Here is a 15,269-nt window from a genome sequence, read left to right as displayed (position 1 = left end):
TCACTGTTATTGACAAATAATAAGAAATCACACTGTATTTTTGTCATTTCATTTGGTTTTATTGGTTATATTCCAATAGCAGGTTTCATAGTGACATCTCTGGTTAACTAAACCTCTTTTATGTAGTGATAAAACCATTGTGAACCACTGATCGACATGTCAGGCAAATCAAATATTATGATGACTGACATTCTCTCGAGTTTTAACCATGTACGTCATGTTTTATTTGCTGCTGGGTTTCCAGTTTGGATTGAAGTGACTCTTTAATGCTTCCCAGCATTTATAGTAGTTCTTATCCAAACGGTGACAGGTGTCCAACCCCCACTTGGTCACAGCCATGCTGAAGGATGACTCGAACATGAATGCCTGTTGGATACAGCATTGTTTAAAACCTGATCTGGCCTTTTACATGATGTATTATAAAACGAAACATAAAAACATTACCATAGTGCCCTCAGCAACTCGCTCTGGTTTAAGAAGAGCTGTGCTGTTCTTCTCAAAACAGTCGACATCAGGGCCATGTGGAGTCATTATGCTGTGGAGACTGGCTCCTCCAGGCTGGAAACCTTCTTCCTTCGCTTCATAGTGGCCTTTGATTAATCCCATAAATTCGCTCATGCAGTTCCCTTTTAGCACAGATAGAGGGCGCTCATCAACCGCTTAAAACTTCACTTGGTTCCAATACAAGTACGTGGTCAACAGCGCAGACTTACTATGATAGTAGGGAGGCCGAAAGGTACGGTCAGCCACACCCCAGCGAGGGGGAAAGATCACAAAATCTGCTATGGCGACACCTGGGCGAGTGGACTTGGCTGTCAAAACGGTAAAAATCGAGGGATCCTGGGAATAAAAAGTCAGGTCATTTGATTGAGAGTGCAAATGTGTTGATTTTGAAAATGTAATCACTTATTCTCCCTCAGGTTTTTCTAAACCTTTATGAGTTTATTATTTTATTGTTTATATCACAAACAAAGATATTTTAAAGAATGCTGGTAATCAAGCAGTTGACGGTAGCCATTGACTTTAATAGTATTTTTTTCCTAACGTTACTATGGAAGTCGGTGGCTACTGTCAGCTGTCTGGTTTCCAACATTCTTTAAAATATCTTCTTTTTGTTCAACAGAAGAAATAAACTTATACAGGTTTGGATGAACATGATGAGGGTGAGTAAGTGATGCCAAATCTTTATTTTATTTTTGGGTGAATATCCCTTTAAGACGTCAAATAAAGTAAATGACTCACTGCGTGATCAAACGCCACACAGTTGATGGCCATGAAGTTCTCCAGATTGTATTTGTACGGTGTGTAGTTTCCGTGCCATGCCACCACATTAAATGGCGAAAAGTCCTATTATAACACATTTAAAATGACAAAAACATGGGTACTGCAAGTAATAATAAACCACATGATTAATTAATCAATACTAATATCAAACTTAAAACACTGAGACCCTGCGATCAATGTCCTCAATTAAACGTTTAAACCGCATCGTCTTGTTTTGATGCTCTGTGTTTGTACTTGAAATAGTAGGTTACAGGGCGAAAAAAATGTCTTCGTTAAAAACCGCAATTTTATACACCCTTCGCTTGATAATGTTGCAGCAGACAGGTTTTGAATGCTGCTAGCAAAATCAATATAATTCATTAAAGCAAAGACTGCCTGCTGTCCTGACCCTCATGCGCCCTCCTGTTGTTTCAACCCACCCTCATGTAGGCCTACAAACACACACACACACACACACACATCCATCCATCCAGGTAAAACATCAGTCACAACTGTACACACAAACACAAATCCAGCGACTCAAACAAGAACACAACTGTTTTTGCAGTTACATTCAGTCACACAAAGACACTCTCTGAGCACCCTGTGGTTTCTGGGACCCAAAGGTTTGTAATCTCACAGGCATAACAGTTCTTGGGATAACTCTACCAGACTCTATTAAAACGAAGAAAAAACAAACTCATACACACAAAACAAACATATTTTCCCAGTCAAGCAAATAATAAGCTAATTTAAGCAATTTTAGCACTCAGTTGGAGGACAAAACAACAGGATAAGGCAGTACCTTCTCCTTTAAGACTGTAAACCATTTAAACCAAGTACAGATAATGGGACCTGTCTGCTCAATGTATAGATGTGCTCTAACTGCATTTTTTTTTTCTTTGTTACAATGTTGATGCTACTTTTTCTTTCTCTAATTTGCTCCTGACAGCCGTAACAAGTCAATTATTCACTCGACAGGACACGGAAATAAATTCAGTGCAAAATGAATGCTTAATGCTTGATATCTTGATCTTATTAAAAACATATCCAGCATGGATTGTAGAGATTGTGCAATCCATAAATATTCAGAGCTTTACTGATGCAGCAGTGTGAGTAATGGAAATTACTAATGACGTGATAATTTCATGGTACCTGTTGACATGAAAAGAGCTTTCCCTGGTACTTGTTGACAATGGTGTAACCGGTAGCTACAGTGCGGTCCTCGTACCAAGCCACAGGCGTTTGGAAGTCCCTGGGGTTAGCCAGTCCATTAGCCCCTGCATTGAAGAACCAAATGAATGGACTTTTCTCAGCAGCCAATGAAAGCAATATATTATTTCAGAGACATTAAATAAGAAATTGTGTTGTACATACCTATAGGACCCAGGTCAGGCAGCTCAAAATGGGCTCCAAAAACCTCTAGAATGTATCCCCTGGTCTCTCCAAAGACATCAACACTAAAACGCATCCCTTGCTAAAAAAATAAATTAAAAAAACATAAATAATTTGTTGTTCTTCAAAATATTGAATGCAAAGATGAATGCACTCTACCGTTCAAATGTTTGGGGTGAGTAAGATTTTTTTTTTTTTTTAAAGAAATTACTTTTATTCAGCAAGGATGCATTTGATCAAAAGTGACAATAAAGAAGATTACATTGTTACAAAAAAATCTGTCTAAAATAAATGCAATTCTTTTCAGATTTGTATTCATCAATGAATCCTGGAGAAATTTAATATTTTATGTAACATGTATATTAAGCAGCAAAACTGTTTTTAATAATAATAATAAATGTTTCTTGAGTACTAAATCAGCATATTAGAATGATTTCTAAAGGATCATGTGACACTGAAGACTGGAGTAATGATGCTGAAAATTAAGCTTAGCATCAAAAGAATGAATTACATTTAAAATGTAAGCAAAATACAAAACAGTTATGTTAAACTGTAATAATATTTCACAATATCACTGTTTTTACTTACTTTAGATCAAATAAATTCAGCCTTGGTGAGCATAAGGGACTTCTTTCAAAAACATTAAAAAGTTATACCGACTTCGAAATCTTAGATATAGATATTGGAGTGGCACCTGAATGACACAAATCTCATTGGGCTCCACCATCATCTTCCCAAATTCTGTAGTAATCAGGATTTCACCTTGTTGAGGCACTGAAACACAGATTGCAGTGTTAATTAAAAGGCATTACAACTAAATCACTTTTAAATGCATCTATATAAACTATTAATCCTGAAAGATAAAAATATAATAATCTTGGGAAAAAAATATGGCAATGAATAACCAGACCACAAGCTGACCAATAAGGAGATCCCCATCTGCATTTTGGAAACATCTATGAAAAGAAAAAAGTACCATCTTACAAAAAACATAATGAACAAAGAATTAAAGGGATAGTTCACACAAAAATTAAAGGGTGAAAATTAAATTTAGAAGCTCAAACGTGCTGCATAATACGAGAATGAACCTCATTGGTTCATCATATAAAGTGATTTTGTCTCTTTAGAAAATTTGGACTAAACCTCTCAAATCATATGGATTAGTTTTACAATCTCAGTTGTAGCATCAAAGTTGTAGTTGCGTTGCTGTCTATGGAGGGATAGAAAGCTCTCAGATTTCATCTAAAAAAATCTTAATTTGTGTTCCAAAGATGAGCGAAAGTCTTACATGTTTGGAACGACATGAGGGTGAGTAATTATGACAGAATTTTCATTTTTGGGTGAATTATCCCTTTAAGGTCATTAAAATCATTGGTGAGTTGAATCCAATTCAAACTGACCTGTCAGTCATTGAAGTGTTACAGGTGTACATGTGGATGACGATTCCATTACGAGATTTTGAATCTCCAGCTCCACAGACAGTATGTAGACCCTGAAAATATCCAATTAATGCTGGGACTGAAGATTATTAAGATATGAAGGAAATATGAGTAGTACGTGTAAGAATGAAATCTTTTACCGATATAAAATCCACTTTTTTCTCTGAAGATTTGGGGATGTTAAACGGCTTCCATCGTAGCTGGTTGGGGTCAGGCTCCACTTCGTTCCAGTTCTCCGTGAGATCTCCACAGCTCATCGGAGTGAAAGGTTTGTGGCGCACAGAGGGTAAAATGCGGTACAGCCAGCTATAAACACATAAGTGTGCTATGCTCAGTTCTTACAAATCTTAAGAGTTTAGGTTGAACTGTTACATATAGCTACATATACCTTCGCTTATTGGTCGTCCGTGGGCAAGTGAAGGCAGATCCAGAGAGTTGCTCAGCATATAGGCCATATGGACACACTTGTGGATTGTTCTATAAGACAATAATCTAAACTGAGCATTTGATGTGCAATGTTTATAAGTCAGGCAGGTGATCAAAGTTTTGGTTATGTATTACCTGTCCCTCAGGTAGAGATCCTGGACAGCGAGGGTCTTCAGAGGCAAACTCATTGCCAAAACCACTCATGTACTGCAACACAGTTATTTGACTATGTTAAGTTCATTTTATTTTCATAATGATCTAGATGGCAAAAGGTGATAAAAGAGAATAGTAAAACACAAAAGAAGCTGTGTAGAACCATCCCAGTATCTCCTCCATCCTATGAGCGAGCGACAACAAATGTGCTTAGTCATGATGCATCTGCAGATGTGTTCAGAGCAGCTCTTAAAGATCTCAAATAAGATTGAATAGGCTAACTGAAAACATAACATATGGAGGGGTAAAATATGACAATAAACAATAATTATATAAGATTTCAACTGAAAACACCAGTAAAAATATATATATTTCTATTGGTCAGTTGTTTACATTCTTGTCTACAAGAAGACAATTGAGATCAGCAAGAGTCCACTGTTGGTAGACTTTGCTAAATGCATCTTGACATTAGGACTTTGTTCTATAAAACTAATAATCTGATGAAAAGCATTCATAAACCTAAAAAGTTTTATGTAGCCTACAGCTTTACAGTGGAGCAGTGATTAACCTCATCTGGGCAGCTGCAGATTCCAGTGATCTGATTGGTCAGGTTGGAACGCCCTCCAAATCCTCCTCATGTAGAAATGTTTGAATCAATGCCATCCGAATCGGTTCTCTTAAGCAATTCGCTTCAACGAACCGGTTCATAAAACCAGTTGAGCGATATATTTATTCCAGTAAAGCCATACTGTTTAAGTTTTATTAATTATGGTGTTTGTTGTAATGACATGTGTCCCAGTTAAGTTTGTTGATCAGTTCAATAATTCAGCTCATAAAACAATAAAGTAACTAACTTGAATATTTGCATTTACATTAAACAAAACAGAAATTCAACTAAATCTCCAGATGAGTTGTCCACTCGAGAATCGCTCGGGAAATTTCGCAAAAGTATTTTTAGGCTTTTCTTTAGGTTTCTACGATCTACTGGCTATGGTGTTAGGAAACAAAGCCAAAACCGGGTTTGTGAATTATTTTTAGCGAATCATTGAAAAGATCCGACTCAAAAGAGAGATTCGGACAGCACTATACTCATAGGATGTGCCAGTGAAGTGATTCTCCAGCAAAACATAAAAACCAAGCATAGTTTTTACGTTTGGTATATAGGCTAGCATATGTGTGTTGTAAAAATAATAATAATAAAAAAAAAAAGTCTGAAAAAAAAAGTCTTTTGACTTTAAATACTTTAAACGTTAAATAACTGGAAAAAGCTGATAAATAAAACTGGATTAGGCTTACGATACTGGTATGTAAATGTATAGTCCAACGTGCACTTACCTTTAGGCCATCCATTGTGCGTTATATACTGATAGTCTAGTAATATTTAAACTTTTCGAAATGAACTGCAAATTTCCACAAATGACACAGAAGATCTTCCGTCCCTTGAATCCGCTCGTACCGAGTCAGCGCTCTCTCCCTGCAGAGGACCGAGGGAGGAACTTGGGTCGTATTTACGTTTTTCTCAATATGGTTTTAATTAGACTCAGACACGACTCGTGACGCAACCAGAGATTTGGGCAACGTTGAAGAGGGGAGGCGAGGTTTAATGTTCACAAATCGTTCAAAGAATGACCCCTGGCATAGGTACAGCAAATGTCAGTTGAGGCAAGATCGTAAAGTCCATTTCTCAGTCCTTTAACAAATGCACGTAGGCCTATTTCTTGTTCACTATGGGGGAGTCTAGGGAGTGTTGTAGGATTTTGTTAGTACATCAGTGTTCGGGTTGTTGTGTTTTTTAAGTTCAACTATGCATCTCAAACCTTAATAATATAGCTAACCATGTTTGTGGAAATATTAGCCTATAACAATTTCGAAAAATGTAGGCCAATTCAAAACAGCCAATAAAATTGGAAACAAATATAGAAATAACATATAGCCTACAAATCAGAAGCTAATAGGTTGATCACATTTACACTGTGGTAAATAGGTTTTTGTTGTTGTTGTTGCTGCTGCTGCAATTTTTGTGTGTCCAGTAAGAACAAAGTAGTCACAACCCTCCCCATCTGGTCAAATATATTTCTAGTTTAATGGTTTATTCATTTTTTAACATGTATTTAACAAGAAAACCTGCTGCTTCATATGATTCCAATTCATGTAATTTACCATCCATTTAGATGACCACAATTTAAAGTTATAAAGTTACTTTGATCGTCCTAGAAGTTCACAAAGGGAAAGTTCACCCAAAATGAAAATGAAAATTCTGTCATTAAATACTCACACTCACCCTCATCAAACCCGTAAGACTTTCGTTCATCTTCGGCAGCTACGCAACTACCCCATTCAGAACGTTCGTTAAGAGATCGTAATACATGAATTTAGTGGATTAGTCAAAATTTTCCAAAGAGACTCGATCTTTTATGGTAAACAGATTTAATTTAGGCTTTTATTTACATATAAACAAGTTCAACCAAACCTGCTTGACGTGCAAAAACAAACCTTACGGAAGCTCAAACGTGCTGCGTAACACGAGAATGAACCTCATTGGTTCTCGCACGTCAAGCGAACATGCTTGAGCTTCTGTTTACCACAACTGATCTATGAGTTCATTCTGTTCATCATTTAAAGCGATCATGTCTCTTCAGAAAATTCTGAACTAAACCGCTCATTTTATGATCTCTTTATGAACTTTTTGAATGTGGTAGTTGCATAGCTGTCAATGGAGGGACAGAAAGCTTTTAGATTTCATCCCAAGGATCTTAATTTGTTCCGAAGATGAACGAAAGTCTTACAGGTTTGTAACAACATGAGGGTGAGTAATTAATGAAAGATTTTTCATTTTTGGGTGAACTATCCCTTTAATGTTACTAGAGACTTAGATATTCAGGTATACTTAGATATTCTACCTCAGAAGGGTCTAATTTTCAAATGTCTTATTGCCTAAAAAGATGGTGCTACAAGTCTATACAGGAAATCTGTACGGTGTACGTGCTTCACCCTGCACTGCACTTTGAGTAGACCAGAGCTATTCAAATGCTGTAGTTGTTTCCATAATTTAAACATAGCCAACAGGGTTTGTGTGTAAGGTTCCACAGTATGACACCGAATTCAGGCACGGGTCCAATTGTGCATTTCTTTCTGAGAAAATGAATAGGCGTAATAAAAAACAGAAAACAATATCACGTCAAATCAATTTGCCTCTTTCATTCCACACACTATTCCCTTTCTCTCATCTTTTGGGGAGGTGATGTGTTGGTGGGGTAAATTATGGCAATTCTCATGGTGAGGCGCAAATAAACTCAGAGCGGCAGAAGTAACTGTTCTCTACTGAAGCGTGCAGCTGTGCCGAGACTCCCGCTGGCAGGCCGTTTAGGTGCTGTGCTCAAGTCGAGAAAGACTAATGCCGGAAAATATCTCGACCCAGTCTGCGGAAATTGATCTGCTCCTCAGGGAAAAAATGACTGATTTTAATTTTGTTACGCCTATCTCTCTCTCTCTCGCCTTTCTTAAAGTAAGCCACGTTCTTCCACTGGCAATAGAGTGACAAAAATGGCCCATGATAGGTGAACAGATGAGCAAGAGTATTTTCTGAAATATAGCCTTGATGTTCTCCCCCATGGACAAACTACATGTTGATGGACTTGAAATCAGTCCCCCTCACATTCCGTTCAGAGCAATTCACAATCACTGGATGCAATGCAGTCCGTAAATCCTGACAATTCAGGATAGATGGTACAGCTAGTGTGTATGGATTTTTTGGAAGGACCTCAAACCGAGCCTGATGCATGAGCAAGTGTATGATAAATATGCTTCCAAATGCTGCGTCCTGATCTCTCTCACCTCCCGCTGCATTTGCACCGGCAGTAGTTCCACTTACCGCCGAATAGATTTGCTGAGACACCCACTGTCCCCTTTTAAAATGAAGAGCAACTGGCCTTGTTAAGGGAGTCTCTCCAGCGGCTGTAATGTTATGCAAATGGTTTAATATGAAGATAAAGACTGTAGCGGCATGCCACGCTCTACCAGTTCAAGCCCCGGTGGATCCTCAGAGCCTTCACTAATGAGAGAGGGATTATTCTGGAGTCATTAAATGGTGCCCTCCCTGACATCTCTCCCCTCCTCCCCCGGTTATGCCCATTAATGCACTGTACACAGACTTTAGAGATACCTTTTACCACCGGCTCCTGGTTTTTTACACATCAGAATGTCACTGAATAGCAAATTACATTCTCTTCCCACAGAGAAAATTGCTTTTGAATCGCTTAGTTATAAAGATTTATTTTTTGGGGGGAGGGGGGAGGGGGGGGGGGTATGCGAAAACATAATTACTTGTGTTGAAAATCTCATTGGCAGTTGTTGCAGCTGGTTGCTCAGAAAACTTATTTGAGGAATTATGTGGAAATGCATCTGTGTGTGTTTGTTTGGACATGCACAAAAATGCACTTTTATAGACCAGTACTGATGCATTAAGTACTATAACATCGCACAAGCTGAGCTATAGCTGTAATGGTTCAGATGTGGCTAGACAGCTTAGCGCCCTAATATCAAAGAACTGCATGGATTCAGGTAATATCTGATTGCAGATGCTTAAACTGAACAACACCATGCAGCCACGTGTGTCGCCTCAAACTCGTTATATTTAAGCTCAAGGAGAAAATCTGCATTTGCGTTTGGGAGAGTGAAGGAGAGGAAAACAATGAATTGAGATGAGAATGAAACAAAATAGTGGATGACCCTCACATGGCCACTGTTGCTTTTTGACCCTGTTAAATTCCTGTTGTCGCAGACAGGGGTGAGAGCGCCATGACCCAAAGGGACAGACCGAATTTACTGTTACTACTTCCTAACCACAGGGACTCCAAGCACCAAGAAATGGAGAAGTAAGAAATCCAATATAGATTGCATGGCTTCACTCGGCTCCCCATCGTGCAGTTCAGAGCTCAAAACGTTTTTGTCTCTCCCACTAAATTGGTCTGGAGGGCTTGGAGAGCAGTCAACTTCTACTAATGATGCCCTCTGATACATTCACATAAAATTCTTGGCCTTTCCACACATACACATCTCGGTCCATCGCAAGCACACAAGCATAGCGAAATATCCCCTTTTATCACTGTCAGCCACCCCTGACCACTTCCAATCTGCCACCTACAGGGAAGCAAAACAAACATAACTATGGGAGCTAGAATTCTGAAGGAGAAAAAGAAAGAGGGGAATAGAATAACTGGCCTCGTGTGGAGGCAGTGACTGGAGACAGGGACGGAGCTGGACTGAGCCATGAGGAGAGTTTGTCACAGCAGCCATTACCATCACAGCTGAACTCCAGAGAAGCCATCTCAAAACCACGCAGGAAGCTAATTTCATTTGAGATGAAGTCCCTGATGAACTGCTGTGGATTATCCCATATAAGTATCCACAGACCTCATTAACAATACCCCAAGACATTATGTTTGGTGCGTTATCAACATCTCACGGGCCTCGATGAATTATAGGCTAGCACATTTTTTTGCTAAGTTTTAGCCTACAGTGCAAGGCAAGTTTGGGGTTTTTCCAGTTTTCCTCTGATGCTTTACAGGTCCACTAGATGTCAGTAGAACCAATACAACATATTTGGTATTGGCCACTGGCCATTTATCAAAACAGTTGGAACATTTTGTCACAATGCCCTACATTCAATTTTAAGCAAATGTCTCTAAAAATGTCACATGGTGTAACCTATCAAATAAAAAGTAAAAAGGTAGGCTAAAAAAAAGTACAAAAGGTAAACATTGAAGGGTCTGAGTGTACACAATTTTTTTTCCTTAAAACAAAAAATAAGGTATGAAAAACATATCAAGAACATGCATTTTTATTCATAAATAAATAAATAGTTATAGGAGTCTAAATAGGTCCTTTTTCGGCTTTGGATAACATGACAACAAATTAACTTATTTCTATCTTCTAACTAATTTGGCAGACAAAAAGTTCTTCAAGTATAAATGGTATTTAAAAACAAAATTAAACAAATGATTGAATGTTGAATAAATTAATGAATGAATATGCCTAACTCTGCCAACATTACTTTTATCAAGAATTTCTACCTTTTAATGAGACATTTTTCTTCCGTTTTACAATCTCATACCACATAGGCTACACATTTTATTTAAAGCTTCACAAAAATAATAATTTTGATTCAGAAAATGAAAAGATGTTCATCATATAGCCTAACTTAAGATGTGTATAGCCTACAAGAAATGATTTCTGTATGAAATTATTTTTATTTCTAAATAACTCAGTTGATTGGCATAAAAAAAAATCTTTTCATTGACCCATAGATAGCCTCCTATGTGTCAAGATGGTATGGTACAATATTTTTCCAAAATAGGCTACATGACCTCCTTCTGTGATGTTCTCCGGCTCATGATAAAGCTTAGCGAAAGACACAAATTATTTTTCTTCCCGTTGAAAACCACTTGATTACTTCTTTTATACGAATGTCTAAATGTCATTTATTTCCTTGTGTCGTTTTTACATAATTTACATAAAACTCAGACAAGGTCAGATAGCAGCTAAGTCTCTAATTTACTCTAATCAACTTTCATTTGCATGGCGATATTTGCGCGCGTTATTGACGCTAACTGAATAAATGGACTTCTTCAAATTCAAGGGGAGAGGTTTTAATAAGCTCATGGGAGAAGAAGAATAATTTGCATGTATTACTTTGATTAACTTAATAAAGGATTGTCATTCTTGAATTTAGACATTCATATTCTTTCCAAGAAGCAATCAATAAAGGGCAAGAGCACCTCTTTAGATCATCAGCGCACACGAACTCTCTTTTCAGGCAAAAAGAAAAAAAAAAATAGCCTATATAAAATAAAATAAATAAATGCTAAGTGCAGAAGCCCCTGTGAACTTCTTCAGACCTAAACGATAATAAGATCGGAGACGCAAAATTGTTCCAACTCATATTTGTGACCTTTCACCCAAATGCATTATTAAAGAAGCCATTCCACGCTTCGCGTTCCACAAATCGATAAGAATGTAGAGAACTCACAGTCCCCTGTAATCTACAAAAAAAAAAATTGCATTCAGACTTATATGAAATGATGCGCAAAAATTGAAAACTTGACAAACTACCAAATGAGGAACTGTATGATCTCAACTGTATGATCTCTGCACGGTAATATTAGGGGGAAGCTGGGGTCTATCCAACACCAAAAAGGCCTGAACCCTATGCATTGTTTTTACACAAGTTGCCTACCCATATATGTTAAAACCGTGTTTGCAAACGACGTTTTTGTAATCATAAAACTTGGATTAGCTAAATCAGAGTGAGCGAAATAACCGCCAGCGAACAGAAGTCGCGATCGCCTGAGGAGGTTACCATAGCAACAGTTCGCCGTTCCAGCGGTAAGATCATGCAAAAACAAAACAACTTTCGGCTATTTAGAACTTCTTTATATTTACGTCATAGGTATGAATATACTTGTCGACCACCCTGAAAGTCACTGAATAGTCTGCTCTTACACTTCGGGTGACTGGTCCAAGAAAAAAAAAAGTCAGTTTAAGAGAAAAATTGACGATCGAAACCCTGTCATTTTATTCAATATCAAAAATAAGATAAAACTAGTTTTTGTGAACAACAATGACTTATTGTTAGAAGACTGTTGTGATTGTAGCCTTATAATGAATGAATGAATATTTCTGCAAATTAAATCAATTAAACGAATATGGCCATGTGGTTGTGAACTTAGATGGCCACTGCAAATGTAGAATTCTGCGACCCACCGAATTAGCGTTAGGAGTAGCCTAACAGTGTAACAATGTCATTGTTTCATGTTACATGTAGTTATTATAGTAATAACTATAGGCCTAATTACATGCAACTCAGCCTAAACCTGATGCTAACCCTAACCCTACATAATAACATAATATTAGCCTATTCAGTAATTACACTGTAACAAGGACACCTTAAAATAAAGTGTAACCGATTGGGATTAGGATTACCTCAATACAGCGCCTACTATAGGGTCACATAATTCGGCACAACACCGGAAAACATATCAAAATAGAGCAAAATCAACTGTTATCGCTCACGCTGCACAGAAGCATCTTTCTGGAACCCTACCAAATAGCTAAACAATAATCATTTGGCATGCAAACAATAAAACAATTTTGATCCTATTTGCTTGTGACTTCAAGGACAGGATAATCTTTGGTTAAAGTGTTTGAGTTGTTTTTCCTCTTCCTCCTTCTCTCCCTATTTTTTTTAAAATAAATTCAAATTATCGAGTCAGATGAACAAAATTAGAGTCCTTTTGTTTTTTATTAGTGCGTATTACTGGTGAAAATTACAGATGATCATTGCGTTCTAGATTGCTATTGTTGTTCCGATCATCGACTGTCATTCTAAACTTAAGCTAACAAAGTCATTAAATTGACTCCCTCGCGCTCTCATTATGCGTGGTGTTAATAACCGCTAATTAACTTTGCTTACGCGCGCGTCTGAGAGCACGTCTTTTTGTTCGCCCTTTCAAGCAGAGCAGCATCCAATTAAGTCACAGCAACAGGAATGAAGACAGACCACCTCTGGATCAGAACTGTCATCAGTGTGGCTCCTAAATTCAACACTGAGCCGCTAACCACACAGTAACCTCTACACTAACTAATTAATAACCTGGACTTTCTGAGATAGATAGATAGATAGATAGATAGATAGATAGATAGATAGATAGATAGATAGATAGATAGATAGATAGATAGATAGATAGATAGATAGATAGATTTAAAAAAAAGTTTAAATTAATATGCAACTATGTTATCCGTGATTATCCATAATCAAAAAGAAATGTGGCAGAAACTTTCCACATGAATTACACTGATGATTTAAAATAGCGTCAATCATGATGCAGTTCTCGTTTAGTTTTTGCTCAACTGACTGGCTTTACCCATGAGCGCTTTTGTTAACACCAGGAGATGGCGCTGCTTGAAAACGTGGGAGTGATAGAGTCTATATTAGGGATTTAGCCACAGCTGTTGAGCGGTTGGTATAACATCACCGAAACTATGTAAAGTGTCACCTACTGTTACTTAGTTTGAGGAAAGATTCTTGTTAACGGAACAGGGGGGTGGTTTGCATGCGTATAGCCAAAACCCAACGGATTATGGGCCATGTAAACCCTTGCAAAACAGAAGACGATTGTAGAAATTATCAAGTTAGACTGTTGTGAAAATATGACACACTGTGGTATCGGGTAATAGAGGAGCGTGAAACTGACTGGCACCCACTAACAGCTTGTCTGCCCGCACGTAGAGCGCTAAATAGACTCAGGACTGAATATGGGAAAATTGCGCATTTTTTTCAGATGCGTGCGTGTAATTAGTGCATTTAAACAAAGCGCGGATGTCCTGCTGGCGGTAATAGTCCCTGACATTTCTTTTCTTGGGTTAATAACAGAGCGCGTATAAATGAATCAAATTGTGCCCCCAAATTACATAGCGACTTTAAATACCCGTCTGCATTACGTGCCTGTTTGGGAACGAGAAAAATGTCTTATATTGTTATTATTGTCATTACTCTGTTCTGTTGATCTGCTTAGATGATGCTGAATTTTGAGGGAAAAATAATTCGTCCCAACAGTGCATGATTTTACTGTTGTTTTATAATGTTTATGAAGAATATTGAAGGGCATTTTTTTCAAAGTCCAATTAAAGCCAAACATCAAGAGTATTCTCATACAGTATTCTCACCACCCTAATCTCACCAGAGCAGAATCATATAACCTATGAAAGAGGAGAGAGTAAATTGCAGCTTCGTTGCAAGTTTGGGATTGAATTGTGAAAATGATCCTTTTAACATTGATGGGTCTGAGCGGCGAGCGGCGGATGGGTCATGCCATCCGCAGCAGGTTAAATAGACTTTCATTTAAAATTACATTCTCAATCTGTCTCTTCAGTCTTCTGGAGTCTAGGTGCCTGTAGCATAGGCTCTCAGGGGCCTATTATCACCACCGTCACTTTTTAAGTCAATCATCTATGGCTATCTGATCGCTTCACTCTGAGAGGACAGGCAATGAGGCTATAGGTGTGTGTGTGTATACGCACAGAGGGTCCAGGTGAGCGATTCACCCGGTCAGGCCTTGAGTTGCTTTGACTATATGACACAGAGAGTATAAAATAATAGTAGCACATCTCTACACAGACAGACCAATATTAGACAAATGAACTGTGTCCCTAAAAATAAATGTATGGAACAGAGAGTACAAAATAATATCAAATTAATAATAATAAAAAAAAATTGGAGAAAAAAGTAAGGTGCTCTTCTTATCAACAAAACAAATAGATACTATTTTTATACTAATTTATAAATGCCAGTGAATTTTAATAGGCCTGTGAACTGAAGAGTCCTTTTTTCAAATATATATATTTTATATATTTTAAATGTTTAAAAAGACATGTTTAATAATAATAATTAACATCCGGCATCACAGTATACAAAACGTGAATGTAAATGTGTTTTAGATAGCCTACATAAAACCTCAGAATTGAGCCTATCTCCAACGTTATATTTATTCTTTTATATTAATCTAATTTCAGTCTAAATGTGGAGGTGCTTATCCA

At 37.5% G+C, this 15,269-nt stretch overlaps 1 protein-coding gene across 1 annotated transcript; it reads right to left on the bottom strand.

The window, feature by feature from the left end:
- Positions 1 to 37: 37 nt before the first annotated feature.
- hgd (homogentisate 1,2-dioxygenase) lies at positions 38 to 6,405 on the bottom strand. The gene is made up of 13 exons (XM_084102538.1): positions 6,012 to 6,405; positions 4,659 to 4,730; positions 4,486 to 4,574; positions 4,238 to 4,403; positions 4,059 to 4,150; positions 3,580 to 3,614; positions 3,353 to 3,432; positions 2,641 to 2,740; positions 2,419 to 2,543; positions 1,243 to 1,347; positions 714 to 840; positions 445 to 626; positions 38 to 366 (listed from the first exon to the last, which is right to left on the bottom strand). The coding sequence occupies exons 1-13, from the start codon at positions 6,024 to 6,026 to the stop codon at positions 223 to 225; spliced, it is 1,332 nt and encodes a 443-aa protein (XP_083958664.1). The 5' UTR covers positions 6,027 to 6,405; the 3' UTR covers positions 38 to 222.
- Positions 6,406 to 15,269: the final 8,864 nt, after the last annotated feature.

This window comes from Abramis brama (assembly GCF_963993115.1).
Source record: "Abramis brama genome assembly, chromosome: 24".
NCBI classification, from domain to species: domain Eukaryota; kingdom Metazoa; phylum Chordata; class Actinopteri; order Cypriniformes; family Leuciscidae; genus Abramis; species Abramis brama.
The sequence above is the reverse complement of the archived record's forward strand: the minus strand, read 5'-3'. Positions and strand labels throughout refer to the sequence as shown.